General features: G+C 28.5%; 1 protein-coding gene across 3 annotated transcripts in view; it reads right to left on the bottom strand.

Moving 5' to 3' along the window:
- Positions 1 to 12,133, bottom strand: part of Kn (EBF transcription factor knot) — a 97,090-nt gene extending 84,957 nt beyond the window's left edge. For all 3 annotated transcript variants that reach the window (XM_074252598.1, XM_074252599.1, XM_074252600.1), the window contains exons 1-2: positions 11,214 to 12,133; positions 1,929 to 2,082 (exon numbers count right to left, since the gene is read on the bottom strand). In XM_074252598.1, the coding sequence (XP_074108699.1) occupies positions 1,929 to 2,082; positions 11,214 to 11,284 (225 nt within the window). In that variant the 5' untranslated portion in view covers positions 11,285 to 12,133. The remainder of the gene's footprint in view (positions 1 to 1,928; positions 2,083 to 11,213) is intronic.
- Between the last annotated feature and the right edge of the window lie 14,996 nt (positions 12,134 to 27,129).

The following is a 27,129-nucleotide window of genomic DNA, read 5'->3' as shown; positions in this document are numbered from 1 at the left end:
AAATAAGGTTCGTTTACAACACATGCGCAGTACCTTTTTTTTCTGGGTAGAAAATGGCGCCAAAGATTTAAAAGTATTTGTGTTTTAATTTAATCAATTTTATTTTGGAAAATAAGATTTTGAGGCGTGCACTTTTGGATTTTCCAAAACTTTTTATGTATCACTTATCTTGATGTACTTTATATCTTTATTTATATGTAAGGACGTGTATATATCCATTTATATGCATGTGGATGTTAATTTATATTGTATGCTGATGATGGGGTGATACTTATGTGTTTCATCTTCTACCGAATTTAGTATTGGACGTATATATTGCGTCTATTTAGTCTAAGCAGGGACTGATATATGTCCGCGGTGCATGACCCTTATTAATAGGGAGGCCACGCAATGCAACTGTCTAATCACGTGAATTATATTATCCATACATATATGGAGATAGATAGCCACAGGAGAAAGCGAAAAAGGTAAAGGACGGGAATAAGAATAGATAAACCTACACACGTCCTTTCATTATCACTCATGATTGACATGCAGAGCAACAGTCTGGTAAATATAACTCATTTTACCTCATAATTGCGATTATTAAGTCAACAGTCAGATTGTTGGATTAAGATACTGTAATAATTAGTAGATTGATATTTTGATAAGTTACATATTCATCATTTGGATGTATAACACCTTACTCTGTTAATCGGGATTGAATGAGAGTTATAAAAAAATTTTTTTATGTTAAATTATGTGTTATGGCTACGAAAATTGTTAAAAAATCTATAATTTAATAGAAAACAGTTTGTTTGACTTTAATTAGTAGGTTGATTTAAAATACCTCAAAAACATCACACATTTAATATTAACAAATTTGTTTTATTTAAATATGGATTACTTTTAACAAAGTACTATTTTGTTTTGGTTTATTTGATTTAATTCGCCTATTTATTTTATTCAAATAAAATTTGTTAATAGTTAACAAATCTCGTTTTAAATAAATCATAAAACGTTTGGGTTGCTACTGTCGCTATTTAAGTTATCGTAATTTTAATACCTTTATCCTCGTCTGTTATAATTGAGTAATTTTAAATAAATACATAAATTTTAGATTAATTTAATAATAGAAAAAAAAAATATATAAATAAACTCATCCTCATTGCTTTCACAACCCTAAAAATATCCCAGATATTATTTACTATATTACAAAGCATAATTTCTTTACTGACATTAAAATATCACATTTCTTTATAGTTAACAAATCTGATTTGACTGAAATATATGATTTTAAAGTATTTTAAAGAAAGACTAGCAACCTTGCAATCACTATGTGACTGCCATAACTTGTAAACTATAAATATAAGCTCATCCCGATGTAACACTCATCAAGAGCTGTCATTTGAGTACCCACATGCATTTTTGATATATTTTTCATATATACATATGTATAATATATATAAATATATAAAATATATGAAAAATTGATGTGGGTACTCAAATGAAAGGTCTCGATGAGTGTAACATCAAAATGAGCTTATATCTTTAAAAATATTATTAGTTTACGAAATACATTGTAATTTCTTAATTATTGATATTTTTAATAAAATAGATTTGTCAACTACAACCAAATGACTATTTAATTAAAATTAATACAATGAATAAAACATATCTTTGTCTGAAATAACTTCATGGATTTGTGTCAAATAAGTAATAGTTGGTGGTATTTGAACAAGAGATTTATTTACATTGAAAGAGTCTTATTTGATTTAAATAAATATAAGAATTCACTCCTTGCAAATAATTGGTAAAAATTATCATTGACAGTTTTAAAGATTAAGATTTATAATGATAGCTGAAGGATGACACATTTTGATAACTAGCATGTTTTTCTGCCCTATCAATATCAAAATAACGATAATAAAAAAAAAAATAAAACTAACCTGGTCCTTCTCAACAAACCCGATGAACGCAGTTCTTTCAATTTCGATTGGCTGGCCACTTCGATCGTAAAGAGCGATAACGAAATGAAAGAAATTACTTTTCCTTAAATTGCTTGGTGGTTGTTTCTCGAAATGTGCTCGTCCAACGCCAACCCTAGAATCATGATACATTTATCATAAATAAATTAAGTAAGCAAAAATAATGAAGGATGGAAAGGGATGGGACAACATTTATAAGATAATTGTTGTCATCCATAGTACCAGATAACAGATAAGATGGTGCGTTTATGTATGAGGTATGAGGGATCCCGCGGCGCATGTAGGGAGGGAGAAAAAAAAGAGATAAACGAGGTCGTTTGCTGAAACAGTAGCGCTCAGGTGGTCTCGACGCCTTAAAATCCCATTAAGGCCTCATGTGCTGAGATTAAGGCTACTGGACTCTTCTGCCATCTTTGAGTAATGGTATAACGTGAGCTCCTACCCTTTATTTCTCATAAAAATTATAAGTGGGCATCTTCGTTTTGATTACAAAAAATTTTTAACAAACAGTGTCTTTTCTAGCTTTTATTATTATTATTATTATTATTATTATTATTATTATTATTATTATTATTATTAATATTTTTATTATGATTGTTAGCATCAAGAACATATGTGAGATATTTCACTTTGAATCGACCACTTTTAAGCTCAACCCATCGAAATTTAATTGAAAATTTTTAATCTTTTTGTATCCTATTAAAAAAAAAATCATTTCATAATTTTTGCTATGTTCTTTCACACATTCAGTAAAAAAAAAAAATAACTTGATTCAAAAGAAAACTTCTTGAGTCCGGAAAATTAAAAAAATTTCCTATTTCAAAAATTATTCTACTTAAATCAAATTAATTTGTTTTTTTCCGTCCAAATGTTGCCAGATATGAAAATGAATGTTCTTCGACTGTATATGGATGTATCTGATTTGATAAGCCCATATTAGGTTTGATATGGTCATATATAAATTTTTTTATAGATAGTTTTGAAAACTTCCAACAGGTGGCGCATGATCGCTGAATATTCTCCTAATTAGAGAGTTAAATTTTAAAGTATTAGTTTATAAAACAAAAATTTTTTTTTTGACTCTCTAGAAGCTAATATTGGTTTTCAGATTAATGATTACTCATATTTATTTTATATATGACATATATTGCCATGCCAGGCCATATATTGCCATATCAGAAGAAATTTTTTTCTGGATTTTTTTTTACAATAAATTAAATGACAGAAAATTATTTTACAATATTTTTAACTTGATTCATGATTTAAACTTTTTTTTGAATGAAAAAAAAAATTACTACAAGTTTAGTTGATGTAATTATTTGTAAAATATGCATTTATTGTGTATAAACAATGGCACGTAAGTCAAAATAAAAAAGATAAGAGTAATGATAATTAATACTGGAATAATGTAAATAGATGTGAAAAAAATAATGTATATAAATGTTGGATTGAAGATAGAAATTACATTATCGTGTATACTTTTGCATAATGATAATAAACCAAAGCCACAATGCGTCGCGTTTAGTTCGCTCGTGCGACCTGATATCGGACCTTCCGAGCGGAAAACTGAATCGACTAGCTCGAAAATGAATAGCGGCAGTTTTGCAGCACATTTGCGAAATAAATGATGGTATCGGTGGTGCATTTGTCACGGCAGGGGGCGGTGAGGATGGTTGTGAGAGGGGGGGGGGCACAAATAGAGGATGTCGTTGGGTGGTATAGTACGGCGATCGAGGATTATATTCAGCTATACTGCTATCCAGGTTTCGAAAGCACGAGAATGGGGTAGGTGTTATATGTGCGGCCGGTACCACATACGGCTGAGAGGAATGTTAGCGAAGGGTAGTGAAGCTAGGGACAGTGGTGATGTACTGCCCGTGTCGATAATTATCGGTGGCTGATTAACCGGCCGCTGGTTCGCGCCCCATAACTCTTGACGTCCGATTATTTTCCTCCGCTTACACCGCCTGTCTATATATTATCTATACATTTGTATATATATATATATACATATATGTACATGCAGATATACACTTTAAATATACATCATTCTACTGAATTTTTTTATCTCCCAACTTTTATTCAGATATTAGTATTCTGAAATTAAATTTTCCTAAAGTCGTTAAAGTTTTTTGTCTTTTTTTTAGTAGACTAAATATTGACGAAGTTTATCAAAATTATGGTAATTTTTTGTGAGATTAATAAAGTCACCTCTCGCTGCTTTTTCAGTCCCACAGAAAAAAAAATTTCTTGACTGGAGAACAAAATTCTTAGCCCAAGAAAATTTTCGGGTGCCTGAAGGAAGAACGAAGTTGTGTTGGCCGAAGTAAAAATTTTTCTTGAAATTCTATTTTTGGTGGAAGTAATTTTTTCTTAATTCAAATTATCATAAATACTTGATACAACAAATTTTTATATTTGATCAAAATTTTTAGATACTTTAGGAAACCAGCGTCACTTACTTCAACTGAAGAAAAAATTTTCTCAGCTCGAGAAAATTTTTCTCTCGAATATTTGATATCCATTTTATATTATTTTAGCGTGCAATTATATATATTGAATAAAAAAAATGATTCAATATTATTTGATCTTCCTATTTGACATGATTATCAATAAAAATATTAATGAAAATTTACTTCTATCGAGATATTTAATTTTTTGGAGCAAGAGAAAAATTTTCTCAAGACAAGAAATTTATTTCTATCAAGAGCTAAATTTTTTTCATTAACCTTCCGACAATAATAAATAATCTCTGACCGCACCACTACGGCGAGCTGACATTTGAATTAATTTATAAAAAATTATAATATTATAACCATGTTTTTGTTGAGTTTTAAAAAATTGATATTAAAACAAATTAAATTTGTAATGGTTTATTAATATAAATTCATTTCTATCGTTTATTTGAACAATAAATAGCCATAAACGGTACAGTGACTCCAAACGATGCTTCTACCCTAAATCAAGAATATTGAGCTCTTCAAAATTATATGCTTAATTCAAGAACATTTTTTTTCTGTGTATGTTTTTTTCTAAAACTTAATTCATTACCATTAATTATCTTCTAACACAGAAAATTTCACTAAATTTTATTTAAAAATAGAACAATGAATTTGCTTCCATAATATAAAAACAAACATAGGCATCGAATATCGATACAGTGATAAAAATCACTGAGGAAGGAAAATGGCGCAATGGTTAGTAATGTTCTCGGATGAGCAACGTATGGGGGTAGATGGTTGGTAGAGTTGCTGTGTGGGGACAGCAAAGCAATTTAGCGGTCCAGAATAATTATAATCACGCGACGAGAGAGCATATCCACTGGTTATTTCTCGATTAAACGGCTATTTTTCCCCTCGTTTTGCGGAATTATTAGAATATTTCGTTTGAAAACGAAAAATATTTTTTTCATTCGAATTTTTAATTTCCGCAGATCGTACGATGTGTTTATTTGAATAAAAAAAAAAAAAAAAAAAAAAAAAAAATTAGCGACGGTATTCAATAAAATGATCTTTCGTTTTTTAATTGATATTAAAAAATAATCTGTTCACTTTTATGACTTTAAGGAATTTATTGCCTTAAATAAAAATATAAGGTACAGGCGGGTAATAAGGCCTAGCTAAGGGAGATCTTGAAAAAAATCGAAAATATTGCATTTAATTATTGCAATGTATCATTAATTTTTAAATTAATGCATTAGCCATAAAATATAATGGAGTAATGGTAATTTTCATCATAAACAAACACAAAATTAAATTTTTTAAAAAACCTTGCGAATAGGCCTTATTTTACTACGGTAGGGTAATAAGGCCTGCAGGTTATTCATCCTGGAAATAGTTATATTTATACTTGATAAAATTGGTATTAGAGATCAATCATCACTTAAATTGAGCAACAATACTTTTTAAGATATTGATAAAAATTAGAACAATGATTTTTAATTATTAAATATAAAATTATAAAAAATGTTTACCATTTACTCAAATCGTTTTTTAGGAATTCTTCTGCGCTACTTTAGCATATTTAGAATGATGAAATATAGAAGACAAGGAACGTTGTATCGGGACTCTATAAACTTGTAGCGACATTTCTATGCTAGACGCTTCTACTAGAGAAGTCTTTAGCGAAAGTGGTTATTTTAAATAGCATTTCTATCACTTAGGCCTAGTGATGTGAAGCCAAGAATATTCTCGTCAATTACTCGTCAATTGACCAACTTAAAAAATGAGCGTTATTTTTTAAAAGTAATGGCGGCTCCCGCCATATAAATAAATTTTATAGGAAAATTTGTATTTTAAACTTCGATTATTTAGCGGTTCAAAATTATATTGGTTACTCAATAATAAATAATATTTATTACAGAAAATTAATAAGTCACGAAAAATTGACCAAAAATTTTTTGACGGTCAATTTACATCTAATTTGATGTTCCAGGCGGGTTTGTTTCCTAAAACCTCTCGATTTGACAAAAAAATTAAAGTTTACAAGTGTCTTAACAGCTGAAGATTGTTAAAAACGATTGTTAATGGTTATTTAATTAAAATTCGAAAAATTTTTGGTATTTTTCGTCATAAATGCTCAAAAATATTTCTGACTGACCAGAAATAAAATGACGTCAATTGACGAGCATTTGCTCGTGATTTGACCGAAGTAAAAAATGACGGTCATTTCACATCACTACTAAGTTAGGCCTTATTACCCGCGGGTACCTTATACACTGAAAAAAAAATTAATTTGAATAAAGAGAAAAATTCTTGAACAAAGAAAATAATTTTGAAGAGTTTCATTTTCTTGAATCAAGACAAGAAATTCTTGAACTAAGTAAAATTTACTTAGACCCTGAATAATTTCTTAGTTTAAGAATTTTTTTACTCAAATCAAGAAGATGAAATTCTTCAAAATTATTTACTTGATTCAAGTAAATTTTTTTTTCTGTGTAGATATTTTATCGGTCAAAATCTTTCAGTATCACACATTACATAATTTTTAGACCTATAAAAAAAATAGAAACAATTAATAAATTTGTTCATGCCCTTGTGGTCTATTTGGGCGTTATGGGTTTATCGATATTGCGGTTGATACGATAAACGCCGGGTTTCATTGTCCAATTTCATAAAAAATCATATACTACCGTCGATGATTGTACAACAGTAACGTTATAGTACAGCTATTAACGTAACACTATGTACATATTATACGATTATTCAGCTATGATAAGGCTTATTTAAATTCATAACTCTACAAATATACTGTAGTGAGTATATGTACCCTAATGCAATAAATAAGTTTCTTATACATTATAATACATTCGTTATAAAATCACTTCTTCACCACTGTATCTACTTTTCTAAGGATCAAGCGATTTTAACCGGGCTTACGCATTTGATACAGTTCTTAAGGGCAGGAGCTGGTGACTTTGAATTCATTGACATAGTAGTTCAGAAGTTAATTGTGAAAACATTACTAAGATGAATTATCTGGAATATTTTTAGATCTACGAAGCAAAAGTGGAAAAAATTTGTTGATATAACCTAATTTGGTCTGATAAAGATTGATCTGGTTATGTATGACCATATCAGGTTATACATGAGGAGACATCCTCATGAAAAATAAATCTTTATTATAATTGTAAATTTTGATTTTTATGTTTTTTTTTTTTTTTTAGAAAATGTGCTCAGTACGTTGATCTTTCTTTATGTCGTATCAGATAAAAATTGGCTTACTTAAAACTGACAACAGATTAGCTCGTTAAAGTGCAATATTTTTTTATGGCCCTAAAATACATACCAAAATGATATAATTTTAGAAATGAAACGTATACACAATTATTTCTACTGAATTAATAATTTTAACACGAATAGAAAGTAATTGTTGTAAGAATACTCTAAGAGAAAAATGTATGTATTTATTTAATATGCCAAGGCAATTAGCCGAATGGGAAAGGTTTGTACACAGTTATATAAATTTTTACTTAAAATTTAATACAAAGTAATATACTAAGGTGTAAGTGTACATCAAAATCTTATTTAAAAAATAACAATTATAGTTTAATATGAATTTAACTTTAATTTTAATTTTAGATTAAATTTGATTTAATAAGTAACAATGCAATGTTTATTCTAATCCACGCATTTAACAATATAATTAATTATAATAAAAGAAAATTATAAGGAAGACTGAAGTTATTTTGGAGCAAGAAGAAATTTTCTTGGCTTAAAAAAATTTAACTTCTTTCAAAAAATTTTAACTTGATTCAAGAAATTTTCAGTCTTCCTTAAAATTTTCTTGATTTAAGAAAATTTACGCTTGACTCAAGACTTTTTTTCTTTCTGTGTAAGATTATTTATAATATTGAATCCCAATAGATAATTACTTACACTATTTTTAGTTAGATATCGGCTTAGTCATTATGATTAACTTTAACTCAGAAAACAGAAAAAATAATTCGGACAGCCCTGACTAGGAATCGAACCCGGATCTTTTGGTTACGCACTACGGGCTTTTCTAGTTAAGCTATCTGAGATATCGTAGGTAATAACCTTTCAGACAACTAATTATTTTTTGTTTAACACGATAGCAAAGATGTATTTATTAAAATATAGTTGATATAACTATTTATCAATGATTACTTAAACTAATGTGTAGTTCGAGTAACTACAAAAAAGAAAGTTCAGAAAACTATATTTTTATACTTGTGACGTTATAATTCAGCTAACTATAAACTTTTCTCTCAGTATATGTTTCCAATAGTTCCAATAACAATACTTTTGTCCAGTACAACCACATTTTCTATTCTCTTTGGTGTTTCCTCTAATCTTTGCAGTGTACTGACTAAATTAACGAATTCGGAGTCAATAAGATAGAACGAATCGTCGTCGGAATTAGTATAATTACATTGATTCGATGGCAATTAAAGTAGTTAAGAGTTTGTATCCGAGGTTGAAAGAGGATGAGAATGTGAGTATAGTGCATTACCGGGTATAGTAGAGCAGTAGGTACTGAGAGAAATGTTTGGGTGGAGTTAGTTAAAGGGAACCGCTATTGGATTAGAGATTCACCACCTACTCGGTTTACCTTTGGCTTCCCGTTATCAGGGTAGTCTCTGTGTCGTCGTTTGCACGTCGTACAAATCCGTTAAGCGAGGCTACAATAAACCGCAGTTTATTGTTCACCAGCATAGTCATTCTGTATATAACATTATCTATAGATGTCTATATGCTATATACGTACTCTCAAATCCTACGCTACATAAAGACACATATTGTCCAAATCGTGACAATAATAAGTATTTATTTATTTTTTTTTTTTTTTTCAAATATATCGAAAAATATTCTACTTCAAAATACATAACATATAAACTATAGATTGAAAATTTGAAGAAATATTTTAATTCTATCATCGGTATAAAATATAAATTTTTTAAAAATTTAACAATTTCAAATTTTGATTTTTTTTTTCTTCAATATTTATGTTAAGAGATACTTCAATAAATCAGTTACTTTTAGGATAAATCTATGTATATATATATATAGGAGACTTTCTATAGATATAGTCACTCATCACGATATCTCTGGAACTATAAGACCTCGAGACTTGAAATTTGGCAGGAATATTCCTTTCGCCGAGTAGAGGTCAGCTAAGAACGGATTTTAGGAAATTCCACCCACAAGGAGGGTTGCGGGGGCGTTAACAATGACAAATTCCCGTTTTTAAACTATAGCTCCTATCGACTTCAAATTTGGTAGGAATCTTCTGTAAGAGATGTAGAAATAATCTATCAATGAATTTTACGATATCTCACCCTACAGAGGGTTGCGGGGGTAGGTATTAACAATGAAAATTTTTAATTTCCAAGCTATAACTCCTATAGACTCCAAATTTAATAGAAGTCGTCTACATGTGATACAAAAATGATCTAAGAACGGATTTTACACCGAATCACCTCCAATAAAGATCGCAGGGGTGGGTGTTAACAATAAAAAATCTTAATTTTTAAAATATAGCTTCAAAAAGCTGCAAATTTGGTGAGGATCTTTTATTTATCATGTAGAGATCATCTCAATACGGATTTCAATAAATTCTACTTCCGATTCGATGGAATGTGGAACCTGTGCAAGTCAAAATAATACTCCAATTGAATTTCAAGTCTAGATCTAAAACTACAATTCTATAAAGTGCCCAGCGGAGCGGGCAGGTAACAGCTAGTAAATTATAAAAATTAAATAAAAAAATGATTTTAGCCAAAAAGTTTCAAGATTTAAATTAAAATTGTTTACAAACCGACTACTTAAAAAGAAACAAGACAAATCAAATCAAAACTTAGTTTTTTTCATTAATTATGTCGTTTTAAGTATATAATCTAATTTTGGTTATTGTATACTGTTAATGTAGAATATTTTTTAATTTTTGAAAAAAAAAATATAAACTCGTAAAGATCAAAAATATCTTCATAAAAAATAAAAATATTAATTCACGAACTCTAAATATAGATATTAGAAAATTAACATTTTTCTTTGAATAATACAAAATTTAAGAAAATATTTATTTATTTGTTTATTCTAAAAACTATTTCGATTTTCTAAAGAACTTTAATTTGTTGAATAAATCTTATCTCTTCTGAGCATTAAATTCCAAACTTTTTCATTGAAATAATTGAGTTTAATTATCAAAGTTATGGCAATTTTACTTCATCCGTACTGTAATTTACAAATTGTTTTTAATTCGTATTGATTTGCAGAGGGTATCGTAGATTGGATACCCGATAAAATTCAATTTATGTCGGAAGAATTTCATGCTAAATCTACTTATCATAAAACTTTACAATTTTAAATTACTACAAATTCTATTTTAATTAACCTCGAATAACTTTAAAGGGAGTCAATTTATTAAAAAATGATAAGATACCTTTTTTGTAGAGCATTCAATTTCCTTCAGAAAACTTAATCAATTTTTCCTAATAACTGATTCGTTTATTATTTACAAAATTTAAAGATTTAAAAATCTTAAAAAATCGCAGATTTGATAATTTCTGAGTCAAGAATAAAAAATCAATAAAAAACCGCTCGGATAAATACTAAAAATTCTTTTGCATTTTTTTTTTATCTTAAAAATATTTGCAAATTTTTTTTACCTATTAAAACAAAAGTCCATCCAATTTTTCCTCAACAAAAAATAAACTTTTACTTTTAAAAAAAATTTTTCCTGCGAAAAAATCATTAAAAAAAAATTTTTTTTAACAAAACTTACGATGCATTGTCAGCAAGAGCAGGTTGCGGCCAAGCACGTGGCACGGGCTCTTCTTTGAGAATTTGTCTCATATCTTGGGGCGCAAATACCAGCGGTGCTGCTCGTGGATGATGGTGCGGTGGCGGAGGCGGTGGAGCAACACTTGCACCGTACAATTTTCTTCCCCAGTGTCCTTCTAACTCCACAGGACTGCCACCTCCAGTGGTTGCGCCCGCGCCACCACCAGCTCCTAAGCCTAACCATGGTGACCCCCCAGCACCCACAATAGTGGAGCTGGGCAGGAGACCGCTCCACTCGTCGGAACGCGTGATGAAGCCGTAGAACCACTTCTTTTAATCTATTGCTTCAAAATAATTTTTCTTTCAACTTCTTTTATATCATCACTTGAAAACTATTTTTTAGACAGACAATAAATTTGTTACCGTTCATCGAAGATGATAACACTTGCCAAGTTTTTCTGTCTTGAATCACGTCACCTCAAATAATTTTTAAAAATTAAATAAAAATAAATTGAATGATTTTATTCACTCCGATTTTAAAATGAGTTTCGCAAATCATTGTTGGATTATTTTGATGTTTACTCATCACATTATTTTCGCACTAAATTTATCGATGTTGTTAATGTTGCCGACAACAAAAATAACAATTACGATTAAAAAAAAAAATTTATTAATAAGAAAAATCAACAAAGTAATAAACTGATAAATCACTTGAGCTTAAACCATAAATACGTTTTGTTTTATTTCGACTAGAGGTCTGATATGATCGGAAAATTTAAATTCACTACCACCAGAGAGTTGTTAGATGGGTACCCGAGAAACGTCACGATCTTTAACGTAAACGATGTGTGCTAGTGATGAGGGTGGAGTGTGTGATTTCCTCTTAGGTCAGGAGGTGAGGTGAGGATTCTTCCAAGTCCCTAGCCGCGCGTTGTTTCCCGTTACGGCGCCGCTTGTCGAATGTGTCACGGGCAGCTAGAACAGCGTGCACCAAGTCCCACGGGGTTGGAATGTCCTGATGGAGGCGTGGTGTATCACCTTGCGCAGCATCAACTGAACCCACTGCACATACCGTATTTCCCAAAAGGCACCGCCTGCTAACAAGTGGACCAATTGAGAACCCCCGGATTAACCAATCCCAGTTCCCCAATTTTTACATTACTTCACGCCCACTTTCAAAGAAGACGATGGGAGAAGGTGCCGATGGTCCTCTGCTGCTGGGACTGCCATTCCGGCGGTGACCGTCGACATTGAAGCATGCACCACGATTGTTTTCTCAGATATAATACCTTTCCGGAAGCCAGCGATCTAGAAGAGTCATTTTATTGGCTAGTGCAGGTACAAGAACCTCCGAGAAAATATTTTTGGAAATTTTAAATTCTTTTCTAAATTATATAATTGGTATTAATTGACAACAGAAGGTAGACTACATTGGTGGAATCTTATTTGACAGTGGCGATTTACTTCATACTTTATGGTAATACCCGTACAAAAAAAATTCTGATTTAACATGAATTTTAATATTGAAATTCATATTTTGACACAAACATGAATTAGTTATGAGATCAATCTAAATTTGAAATTGATGATTTGTAGTTAGAAATTAGCACGCCTGTAGAACTTCCGATCCTGCTTCAGAATTTTAATTAAGACTTAAAAATACTTTATGTATAAAATTTATCCTAAATATTATTAAATCTTTATGAAAATTCTGAATCAGGATTGAAGGTTTTATAAGCGCGCTAATTTCTATCTACAAGTCAATTTCAAATTTGGATTGATTTCAAAACTAATTCATTTTTGTGTCAAAATATGAATTTCAATCTTAAATTCATTCTGAATTAGAATTTTTTTTTGGACGGGTACACGGTAAGAACAAGATTACACTGGATATCATCCTTAATTATACTGAGTAAAAAAAATTTCAAATAGTAGCGAGTATAATCCAGATTATACTGAGTGTAATCTGGATTATATCAGTTACTATCTGAAATTTTTTTTTTCACCACAGATATCACTGAGTATAATCTGGGATGATATCCAGTGTCATTTTGTTCTTTCCGTGTAGGTACACAGAAAAAAAAAAGTCTTAAGTCAAGCGTAAATTTTCTTAAACCAAGAAAATCTTAAAGAAGACTGAAAATTTCGATATATTGTGTTTTAAAATAATACACTTTGATCTCAGAGTGTTGATAAAATCCGATTGCAGTAAAAATATCAAACGGCTTTGAGTGTCGGTTACGAAGTTGGTTCGGAATCAGGTGATTGAAATGCCTCGAAGTACTCTCTATAAAATTGTGTCAAAGTGTTCATGTTAAAAGTCGTGATTTTTACTACCAAATCATCAATATTCACTATGTGGTACAAAGTGTATCTACTACCTGAAATAATAATATACTTTCAACTACCTAATAGTAAATAATAAATATTTACTATTGAATACTGAAAATCGCTACTTTTGACTTTACACGTATAATATCGGTATTCATTGAACCGTTTCTTTTTATTTATTGAAATAATTTTTCAAAAATTGTAATTTTAAATTTTGTGAATTTTGTAAAGAAATGAAACAAGTCGTTTTCAGACTGAGTCTGTCATTGCTTTCGTCCGAGATAGTATTTTATTTTATTCCGTGATACCGCTCAATTTTTCATATCACTTGTATCGAAACTTGAAGTTTTAATGTCAGGGGACCGAAATTCGACAGTTGCTGCCCTTAGAAAGAAAACGATCGCATCAGTCTGAAATTTTATCGTTTCGGCAAGGTCAATACATTCTATAGAGGTTAAAATTCCAAGTTTCACTGCAAGTGATGTAAAATTATCTTTACTGTGATGTGATGTTCACCTATTCAAGGAAATTTTCACTAAAGAATTTTTCTTCTTAATTCAAGACAACGAATCACGAAGAAAAAAATTTTGTTAAGATAATCTAAGATATGTTGTGGTAACAAATGAATTTGTTAACATACACGGAAAAAAGAAGATGACATTAGATGTCATCCCAGATTATACTCAGTGATATCTGTGGCGAAAAAAAATTTCAGATAGTAGCTAAAAAAAATACAGATTATACTGTGTGCTATCTGGATTATACATTATAATTTAGATTATACTCATTATAATCTTGATTATACTTATTATAATCTGGATTGTACTCATTATAATCTGGATTATACTAAATACTATCTGAAATTTTTTTTTACTCAGTATAATCTAGGATGATATCCAGTGTAATCTTGTTCTTACCGTGTAGGGATAACAAATCATATGTTAAAATAACAAAATTTTAAATTTTGTTAAAATAACAAAATGTTTAAGAAATTTATTCTTTTTTTTATCAAATTAATTTTTTTATTAAATTAATTTCTTTATTAAATTAATTTTTTTATTAAATTGATTTTTTTTTTAAATTAATTTTATTTTAATTTACAAGCATGTATGGATAACACTAACATTCCATGTTTGTAAAGGTGGACCTTCGTAAGAACTCTGCCGTCCATCTTACGGCTTAAAAAAAATTTTATTTTGTTTAAGAAATTTTTTTTTTTATCAAATTAATTTGTGTATTTTTTCGTTCCACTTTAACAATAGAATAATGTATACCTATATGTAAATAAGTAATTAAAATAAATCAATTCTAAAATATTTTTCTGAATAACTAAAATTGTCTTATCGATCGCTGCCTGCTACATTCAAGGGTCTTGTGGACACTCTTTAGTCGGGGATTTAAACTTATTATTAAGGATTACGCTTGGGTGACCAACACCCGCATTAGCTACTCTGGTTAATACAGTTGTTACCGACTTACAAACCAGATTTATCAAGACTGTTTGAGAATTATTCTGAGAGACAAACAAATACTTCTATAAAAATTCCAAAATAGATTCTTATTGCACATAATACATCAAATAATCATAGCAAACTTGATGAACAAAATTTTTAAAATTTTAATTAAAAATTCTAAAATTATTATAATAGTGCAACGAACATAAATAAAATTAAATTTGTTGAAATTCTTGAAAGCAATAGATCAGTATTTTATCTTTCTTATTGTATTTTTTTTCTTATATACACATAAACATATATATTCACTACAACAAACTTGATTAAATTGGTAAGGGTCTGAAGTTTGACGTAATAAATCTTTTCGCAGAAAATACGTGCAGAGGAATACTGAAAAAGTAATTATAGAATTTGTTTGAATAAATTTATAGCAGATTATAGAAGTGATTGTAAATTCTAAGCAAGAAAAGAAAGCAAAAAAAAAATTAACCACTCATATATCTGCACATAAAAATCTTCTGAGTTAAAAATTTTTATACTTTTTATGTGACTTTATTTTTATGCAAAATTAGCACAAAAATTGTTAAATATTTAGCGTGAATTTTTTTAGATGCAATAAAGAAAAAGCTTACTTAGATTATTATTATTATTTGTTTCAGTTTATAGCGCTGTCCATTTTACGGCCCAAAGGATTACATACATATTTCATGGTGTGTCATTTTAAACACTTTCACTATGCTACACCTTAAACTCGTTGTAGTAACTTAAGAAAAGAAAATTTTCTGAACTTTGATGAGGTACTGCTCGAGAATAAAGTCTATCAAGATGAGGTATAATGTGTTTTGTGCCGGGTAATTTAATCCTCCCTTCTTTAATTTTCTGCTCCCCACATTTTCATCTTTACATTATTGTCAGGACAGATTTTTTTTTTGCTTTTCCATTGCAAAAAACAATCATAGCTTGTTGAATTTTCTTTTTGATAATAACCTGTAAGTAACTTATTAAAAAACATTACATCACGTAATAGTTATTTTTTACTGTTGAAGGAGTCATTTTGGTTTGAAACTTTCAAAGAAATTTTTTTTTATATTTTTTGAAAGTACGAATATCTAAAAGTATTATTTTAATATTTCTGAGTGATCGGACCACTTTAACTATATTATTTATTATACGATGTTTACGCGGATGTTAGAGTGGAAGTAAATAAAATTTTTGAATAGACTGAAGGGGAAGGGATTGAAGAGATAGGTAAGATTTTGATTTTGTAAATTAAAAAAACTTTACACGCGATTATCTCAGAAGTATGTTTTTCTGGTTTTAGGTACATGATTTCTCCGAAATCACTGACTCGATCTTAATTAAATTAAAACTACGCAGTAAAAAAATTTTCGTAAAATTTAACATAAAATTTTGTGTAAGGTAAAAGCTCCAATTATTGACAGGGGTCTAAATATTGACACTCTAAATTATTTTTAAATATATTTAATTATCTGTAATAAGAATAAGTATCATATAAATTTTAATTAAATTCTAATTAACTAAAAAATTGAAAAAAATTACTGTCACTTCAAAATATTAAATATTAATTATTAAAAAAAAAGTCAAGTTAGCACCAGTTCATCAAACCAGCTTACAAGCGTCTATTTTCTTAACAAGTTTGGTTAGGAAAGCATTTTTTTTTTTAATGCCGAGTTTAAATTAATTTCTACATCTAATTATATGATCTTTTTTTTTTTAATTAACAATATATGGAAAATTTATAAAATTGAATAATCGAAATTAATTATATGCTTTATAATATTTAAATAATGGGTGTCAATAACTAGTTCATAATTTTTAAGTTGAACAGATGATTCGACGCTTGCGCAGTATAGGTGTCAATAATTGGGGCTAAGGTATGTCAATAATTAGATCAATCAGTTTTTTAACCTGTCAATAATTGGTGTATCCAGATAATCTATTTAATTATTTAAAATTAATTAGTAAATATCACTGATTATTATTTAAAAAAAAAAAATTGATTAGTTAAAACATTACTTGAGACATTACCACAAAGAAAATTCAACAATATTGATATTTGATTGGTTAAAAAAAATGAAATCATAATTTTGTCTCTCATAGTGTCAATAATTGGGGCTTTTATCTTAGATGATTTTTTTTTACATAAAATTTATGTTAATTCTACACAAACTGTTTGTATTGATAAAATTAACATAATTCTGTGTTAAAAATAACACAAAAATATGTTAAAACTTTCATCGGCTGATTCTCGGATTTCTACACACCGGATTTATGTTATGGTTAAATGTTAACCGGTTAATTGTGTTACTCAGATCAGCTGTCAAATATGTGAGTTTTATTAATAATTCAAACATATATACATAACTCCATATATATTTAAATAGATTTTAATTTCTGAATAAAAAATAAATTGTTTTCCTTAAATACAAAGTTAAAGAACTCAATAAATAATTCAAAATTTTTTAATTTTTTCGCAGTATATTATTCGAATTATAAATTCAATCTTTTAAATTTTCATCCGTTAAATTTAATCAAAGAAATAAATATTTTGAATCTTTTTAATAAAATTTAAAATCACAACAGTGTTTTTTCAAGTAAAGTACCGTTTTTCAGTCCTTATAGAATCAGATTGGAGCTTTTACTGCTACATTATACAGTACAGAGGTATACTTCACATCTGTGATGTATAATAGCTCTTTCTGCTGCTCAACAGTCTGTAACATTGCTTCCTTATGGCCATAGTACTGCGTTGGGCCAAGGCAGTAACAATAGTTTATATCTGTGGGCATCACTTTAATTCATGAAAAGGTTTGTATAAGCAGTAACAAAAAAATCTACTACCCACTAGATTAATTCAATAAGATGACCAGAAGTGCTGTGGTTTCAATGTTAAGACCCTAATAGTAATGATGTTAAACGATGTCAAATGAACATCGGTGCACTGACCAAAATTCAATTACAATCACAAGGGTCGCTTCGTACACATACGTCTCAATATTGTTTGTTGCGCCCTGCACCTCTTATTTGGATTAAATAGAGCTGTTAAGCCTATTACTACTTTCATGGTTATAATATTCGGATTTGTGTTTCTATAGATCTCTATGTAAAGCTGACAACATCCAGACGTAGAAGCTCACCGCAATAAAATATTAGTTTTTTTTATTTAAATTTGTAGATTTATTTAAAATACCTCAAAAACATCACACATTTAATATTAACAAATTTGTTTTATTAAAATATAGATTACTTTTAACAAAATAATATTTTGTTTTGGTTTATTTAATTTATTTCAGTCAAATAAAATTTGTTAATAGTTAACAAATCTCGTTTTAAATAAATCATAAGACTTTTGAGTCGCTACTGTCCCTATTTGAGTTATCGTAATTTTAATACCTTTATCCTCGCCTGTTATAATTAAGTAATTTTAAATAAATACATAAATTTTAGATTAATTTAATAATAGAAAAAAAATATAAAAATCCAACTCTTACCTCATAATTTTAGTTTATTAGAAATTACCCTAACAGAAATTATATAAATAAACTCATCCTCAATGCTTTCACAACCCTAAAAATATCCTAGATATTATTTACTACACAGAAAAAAAATTTAACTTGAATCAACATGAAAATTCTTGAATCGAGAAAATAATTTTGAAGAGTTTCACTGTCTTGAATCAAGATGAAAAATTCTTGAATCAAGTAAAATTTACTTAAGCCAAGAAAAATTTCTTAGTTGAAGAATTTTTCTATTCAAATCAAGAAGATAAAGTTCTTCAATAATATATACTTGATTCAAGCAAATTCTTTTTTCTGTGTATATTACAAAGCATGATATCTTTCCTGACTTTAAAATATCACATTTGTTTATAGTTAACAAATCTGATTTGACTAAAATATATGATTTTAAAGTATTTTAAAAAAAGACTCGCAACCTTGAAGTCACTATGTGACTATCTGACTTGTAAACTGTAAATAAAGGATATTTTGCTTTATTTAATAATGACTTTTGTTAAATTGCACTGTATTTTCTTAACTATTGACGTTTTCAAAGATATAAGCTCTTTCCGATGTTACACTCATCAAGAGCTTTCATTTGAGTACCCACATGCATTTTCGATATATTTTTCATATATACATATATATAATATATATAAATATATAAAATATATGAAAAATTGATGTGGGTACTCAAATGAAAGGTCTCGATGAGTGTAGTGTCGGGGTGAGCTTATATCTTTAAAAATGTCAATAGTTCACAAGCTACAAGGGAATTTCTTAATTATGTAGAGATATTATGTAGATAATTATGTAGAGTATTTTCGAATCCAGCCCAAATATTTCTTATCATAAATTGACTATCGGGGAGACTAATATGAAACCTTGAAAAGGCACAAAAGTCAAGACTTTTCCAATGACACTAAATTTCACTAAAAAAACCGATTTTATCATATTTTATTTTATTTTTCCATTACATAAACCCAACAGCCCAAAGGGCTAATAACAGGGTTACTTAAATTATTACAATGTTAAAGATTTTGACAGTGTGTGAATTTAAGTTAATTTATGGCTCTATATAAACCAAAGCTTAATATTTGAATTATTATAATTAAAGATAGCTTAATAACTAAAAAAGAAAATAGAGATGATTATAAATTACAACTATATATGCAAAGTTACATTTGTTATTAACCAGGAACAGGAGTGCTTAAAGTAGATATATCATCAACAGTTAAATATTAATATTACGTAATTTCAGAATTAGTGACTATCCTGGAGACAAAATTTTTCTTATTCTCTTAATAATATAAATTTGTTAACTACATACAAACAAATGATTATTTTATTAAAATAAAAACACCGAATAAACCACATCATTGTCTCAAATAAATGAATTTATTTGTGTCAAATAAATATTAGTTGATGTTATTTAAATAAAAAATTTGTTTATTATTGTCAGTAACCTAATTTAGGATTAGATGGAAAAAAAGAACTTATTAGATGTAAAAATGTATCTCAGTATAGAGATTGATAGTACTATCGATGATATTTTATAGAAGAATATTGTTTGAAATGTAAACATGCGCATTCTCCGTATATATTCTGATCTACACAGCGAGGAGTAAAATCTCCCTAAAGAATATTTGACATATGTGATACACAAGGGATGGCATCCCTCTACGTATGTATAAGTAAGCATCGAAAACATGTGCTGAGAATAGAAGTGCCCGAAAACTCTCTCTTTCTCTCTCTCTCTCTCTCTCTCTGTTTCTTTATATATATAACAGTTTGTTGCACTTGTTTATTCTAGAATATACTATTTCTCGATATTTGAGTGCATAGATTACGTAAAATATTTTATTTCGTTCAATTACATGAGAGAAAAGTTGAGGAAAGAAGACGTAAGAAAAACCACATTGAGACAGAAGAAATATTTTAAGAAGATCTGAGTGCTCCAAAAAATTGATACTCCTTTAGGCACTCGAAGTATTTATAACATGTAGCGAGAATCGATTTTTATTTTATTTTTTTTTTTTTAATTTTTTTACAATAAAGGTTATCACGACAAATTAAATAAACTAATCAAGTTCAAAAATCAGGATTAAAATTAATTGAAGTTAATACCTGTTACATCTAGAAAACACTGTAATTTTTACAGTTTCGCATAGTAAATTAAAGTATAGGTATTTTCTGAATAATATAAGAAAAATTTCTTGACTGGAGAACAAAATTCTTGGCTCAAGAAAATTTTCTGGTGCCTGAAAGAAAACCGAAGTTATCTTGGCTCAAGTAAAAAGTTTTCTTAAAATTCTATTCTTGGTGGAAGTAATTTTTTCTTATTTCAAATTATCATAAATACTTGATACAATAAATTTTTATATTTGATCAAGATTTTTAAATACTTTAGGGAAGCAGCGCCACCTACTTCAGCAGAGAAAAAATTTTTTTTCACCTTGAGAAAATTTTTTTCTTGAATATTTGATACCTATTTTATATTATTTTAGCGTGCAATTATACATATTGAATGAAAAAAAATTATTCAATATTATTTGATCTTCCCATTTGACATGTTAGTCAATAAAAATATTAATGAAAATTTATTTCTATCGAGATATTTAATTATTTGGAGCAAGAAAGAAATTTTCTCAAGACAACTATCAAGAACTAAATTTTTTGGAACAAAAGACTGAATTTTGTTGGAATAAGTAAAATTCTGATAGACTGGCAATAATGTGAATTTCAAAATCCTAAATTTCTCAACAAACTCATTTGAGTACTCTTTCACTGCTACTGCGATTCGTCTTTGGCGTGACCTACTAGTTGACATCATAAACGCACTGAATCATGAGATTTTCAAAATTAAAGCTTTTGAATTCTTTCAACATCTGGAGTTAAAAAATTCAACGTGCAAATAAATTATTGATTTATAAACGATAATTTTCACTGATACTAAAATTAATTTCACATTGATTTTAAATTAAAATTATCTGTCAACTTAATGTTTTATACAAATTACTATTATATAATTTCTACCATTCGCTATTCGGCTTTTAGCCTTGGCATTTAAATAAATATAAATAAATAAATAAAAAATAAAAAAAAATTTCTTGTGTCAAAAAAAAATTTTTTTTCGCTCAAAAAAATAATTAGGAAGAAAAATATTTTATTGGCTCAAGTGGACCTTTTTTTTTCTGTGTACATTAATCTAGAAACTTTCTAATGTTGCCAGGAATTTTTCGTTGGTTAAAATAGAAAAAAATTCAATAGTTAACACATTCTAATTAATTATTTTTCTTAACAAATTGAACCAACCTCTTATTCATTTTTTTCTTATAATGATAATTTAGAGGCACATATATATGTTCTGAAACATATCTATTGTATTGTTAAATATTATGGTACCTTCTCAGTAGGTTTACGATACAACAGTACACCAGCCAGCATTTGGCACTAACAATACAGCTGATCAGTGCTTCGGTCCATGATTATAATGATAATAGGAAACACCCTGGTATATTATTGAACAAGGGGGCGCGAGCAAGCGGTTCTACCCCTTATATCCCCTCAAGGGACAAGTACTCAAGTTTTTCGTGCATTAAAGTATATAACTCTGTCAAGCCTCACAGATGCGATGTATATGTCAGACTAGACTCGCACAGGACCTGCTACTATTTATCAGCCGGACAACATGCTCAATGACGAGTGGAATGGGCCGAAGATCCTCAAACTCATTATATATTGTACACATACGTGGAAGCTAATATTGGAAAATTTTTATTTTGTACTCTTACAAAGTACAATCAATCTTCAATTCACTTCAATGGTTTTTTGCATCAAAAAAGAATAAAAAAAAAAACCTTGAAGAAAAATGAAAAGTTTTCACAATTAATTTTTGTGTTAAAGGCGGCATATGGAGACCTCTGTGTAATATTGTAGATACGTTGACTCATATCTCTTGGACATTGGTGTCGCTTCTATTACCATAAACCAAATTATTTTTATATCCATGGGATCTTCGTTTTGCTGAATTAATGATAAAGCTACAGATGTATGTGGAAATACGTATGTCTATGTTATGGACACTACAGATCTATAGTGACCTACGCATTCACTCGACCCTGCTTGTAAGTAGCACCATTATTTACTGACAAAAATATATATTTAATTTTTTATCATTTATAGATAAAAGTTATATGTATTCAAACATTGAGAGGAAAATTTGGCTCTCTGAATTTGGAAAATCTAGTTAAATAGCACATCACTATTCGGCTGCCCAATTTCAAAATACAGTAATTGACAATTTTAAGATTTAAAAAAATTTTTCGTATTAAAAAAAAGCTTGCGCGCCAAATTAGTAAAAAATTTGATTTCTGAATAGACAATACTTGAATATAAATATTTTTAAGAAAAATTACTTGAAATTAAGGTCTAAAAATTATAAGAAATGCAGCAATATTAAAAAAAAAATCAGATATCAAAATTTTACAGTTACTGTGTTTTAAAATTTGGCAGCCGTATTAAATTGAAGTTCTTGTACCTAAAATTATTTATTATATTGAACCCCAATAGAATGTTCCTTAAACTACTTCTATCTAAATATCTAATAGTCATCTTAATTAACTTTAACTCATATAACAGAAAAAAATCATTCGGACAGCCCGCACCGGGAATCGAACTCGAATCTTTTGGTTACGCACCAAGGGCTCTTCCAGTTAAGCTATCTGAGACATCATCTGTGAAATCCTTTCAGTCACTTAATAATTTTTTGTGAAACACGATAACAGAAAAGGATTTATTAAAATATAGTCGATATAACTATTTATGAATAGTTACTCAAACTAATGCATAGTTTGAGTAACAAAAAAAAATTCAGAAAACTATATTTTTTGTTATACTCGCTGCAAAAGTTCAACTTTTGAGCGTTGGATGGCGTCTGTAAAGGGACTATTTTCTAGAGACTCTACCATACCGTCTTTTTTGCACGGCCTAGGCCATGAAGTTTTACCCTCTCCTTTTTTTGACAAACTTTTCGAGTACACCCAGACAAAATTGAGAAAGATTGTAAAAAAAAAGTTACATTCTAGTGTACCGATTAATGATTTTAAGTAAATTTTAAACAGTTACTATTGAGTGGCGCTAATTATTTCTCTGCTGGCAGTTTATTATGAAGCGAACTTAATGTTAATAAAATACCAACCACGCCATAAATAAATATTAATAAAAATATAATTAATATAAAATTAAGTTTTTTTGCCCTTGTGAAACTTTATAAAATTTAAATATGTCATTGTTTGCCTCCTATCCCTCAAAAGTTAAACTTATGGAGCGATAATAACAAAAAATATTGTATGTCATTCGGCCGTTTAGTGGCGATTTTGACAACGACTTTTTTTCGATATTCGCTCTAGTGTTTGTGACGTGAATGTTTAAAAACAAGCGTACATTTCTGTCCTCGATTACGCCTCGGACGTTAAAATTACACCCGTTTCGAACCTTCTCGCCACAAACCTCATGCTCATATCGAAATATCGTCGCTGTAAGATAACCGCCACTTTACGGCCTTATGACATAAATATCTATTATATCTATTTCTACTTCTTACGTTATAATCCAGCTAACTATGCACTTTTCTCTCAGTGTAATAAAATGAATTGTATAAAAATTAAATTTTCTAAAGTTGGTTAAAAAAGTAATTTTTTTATTTAATTTCAGCTGTATTTTGTAAAAATTTATATACCTGTTTATTGAACATGTGTAATAGTAAATTAATCCAAGTAAAAAAATAACCATTGCAATAATTTACTAAAGGAAACAATATAGTGATAGCCGAGCAACCAAAAGTAAGTTAGTTTACTATACAAGGTCTTTGCTAAGGAAATAAAAGACATCTTTGAATGAGACATAGAACACCCTAGAGAGTAATAAATGGAAAACCACGCACAACTTAGTCCTTTTAGTACACGCACATGAATGGTCTACCAAATTTTCGCTTATTTTATCAAGAACTAACCAATATATACTAAAGAAATCAACACTTCTGACGAGTCTAACTTTCTTATAACGACAATTTAAATACTTGATAGAGTTTATTTTTGTTCAGAATTACTTTCGACGAAAAATTGTTCTCTATTATGACTTTTGTACAAATAATTTTAGACATTGCAAAAATTCAACTAGATAAACAAATACGTTCGATTTTTAATCTTCAAGTTTTCTTTATATTACTGAAAAATTGCTCTTATACGTGTTCGAAGAAAATGCATATAAATTAGATTTAAATTTTTTATATGTTTTTATATATATTTTTTCCGTAGAGGGTATATGCTTATATCAAAGAAAGGATATAGACAATATATATAAACATCCATCTACTTCAGCCACTGGGGTATTATCGAGTGTTTGCATTATTTAATCCATGCCAATGTATATATATATATATATATATATATATATATATATATATATAGATCTGTATGTATATACGACGTATGGGAGTTCCGGATGAACTAATGACTTTACTAGATTAACAGACTGGCAGGCTAATACCTGAGAACAGGTGCCTCAATCCCATTCGTGACACCAGTCACCATTGCGTGAATGTTATTGTTGAACATATATTAGCGCTACTTATATAAAATGCGTAATACATTTATTATCTATTATCATACTGAAGTTCATGTAATGAGAAAATTTTTCACTTATTTTTCGGTTTATTATCTAAATGTTAGATTTTCATAATTCTTCGGTGTAAAAAAAATTGTTTAAAAAATGTTAACAGCTTGTAACAACGTAACGTGACACAATTATGAAAATTTAATAAAAAAAATTAATTTAATATAAAAAAATTAATTTAATGAAAAAAAAATTAATTTAATAAAAAAATTTCTTAAACAAAATAAATTTTTTTTTTTACATTTTTTGAATAACCAGTAAGAAATTGAGAATACTTTGAGACATGCAGAGTTTTGATGTCTCAAAAGTGTTCAAAAAATATTTAAAATGTGTCTTAAAATTGTTCAAAAAATTTCTCAAATGTGTTCAGAAAATATTCAAAAAATATCTAAAAAACCATTAAAAATTTTCGAAATTTATCAATCAATCTAAACTCTGCGTGTCTTAATTAAAGCGTCAAAGCATTCTCGATTTTTTATTAAGTGGTCAAAAAATTTTCACATTTGGCTCGCATTTTAATATTACTAGCAATGAAAATTTTTAGAACAAATTTAAATTTCCCGCTAAAAAAAATTACAAATTTTAAAAAATTCGGAAAGTTATTGATTTTACCCCGTTCTACAAAAATCGAGTTTTCATCAGCTCACAACGTTTTGAGGTCCTACTTTTAAACGGCTGAACCGATGGGATTAAGATTGGTGGCGATCCGAAGCATATAATTGCCCTTAAATTTAGTGAAAATTTGAATTAATTCCGTTCGCTAAATTGGGAGAAATCTTAAAAATAAAAGATAGTAAAGGTATTGAAAATCTGAACCTAGATTACGATGTAATAATTGTAATTTTTTTTCCGTATACTCAATACAAGTTTGTATCATATATATACAACGTTAAGAGCAACTGATCAGTAATTGTTAATGAGATGTGTATATATTCTGGATTACAGCCTTCACTTGTTATGTCGTTTATATTATCCTCTCGAGACAGCACCATTTCATTTGCATGAACATCGTATCACTGATATATATATATATATATATATATATATATATATATATATATATATATATATATATATATATATATAAAGTATGATCCCTATATACACTAAAGATTATTATTAATTTTTCGTTACTTACCCCTCAATCGCATCCTCTGCATCGCAACTTTGACACTAAACGTGCGACATTGGCTTAAAATTTTTAACATTCTTAAAATTCTTTCATTAGTAATTATTTTAAGAATTGGTTATTTTATCTCAGTCAAAATATCTTCACAATGATGACACTGAAGTTGACGGGCTGAAAGTTTTTTTATAAATTTATAGCAATAAAATAATTATTAAAATAATTAAATAAAAAAATTTTACATAAGAAAATAAAAAAAAATTATTATTAATGGAAATTTTTATTGTTGTAATTGACTTTTTGTAAGAATTAAAAAAAATTCAGCTAAAATAGTTAAAATTTTTCTTAAATTTAAGTCAAAAAAATTTCTTCTTGCTCCAAAATAATTTTTGTCTTTTGCACGCCTCATCAGCGGAGCGGTTGGCAGTGCTCTACTCTCGACCTGTCAAAAAACCCAGTCTTTCGAAACTTGAATGACTTTTTTCTCACTAATATAACACTTACAGGATAATATGAGTCCACTAAAATCGAGTTAAATAATCTATCAAGCACATATGATATTTTTTATGAACAATTATTTTGTTTAACATAGTAAATAATAACATTAAAATCAATCATTCTTGAAAGTCCGTCAGTCTGTGTTTATGGATCCATATATGTGGCAGAGAAATTAGTCGAAAAATTTATCGTACCAGAATACTTTTTTTCTTATTATATAAAGTTATATACCCTGGGCTGATTCCTAGTTAATATTAGCGTTCTAAGTACTGTCGTTTAATTATAATTTGTAAAAAACTAAAATACAACTGTATA

The sequence above is a fragment of the Cotesia typhae genome, unplaced genomic scaffold (genome assembly GCF_013202065.1).
Source record: "Cotesia typhae breed Kobodo isofemale line unplaced genomic scaffold, CoteBio_Ctyphae scaffold_121, whole genome shotgun sequence".
In the NCBI taxonomy this organism is placed as follows: domain Eukaryota; kingdom Metazoa; phylum Arthropoda; class Insecta; order Hymenoptera; family Braconidae; genus Cotesia; species Cotesia typhae.
This window is presented reverse-complemented; position numbering and strand designations above follow the sequence as displayed.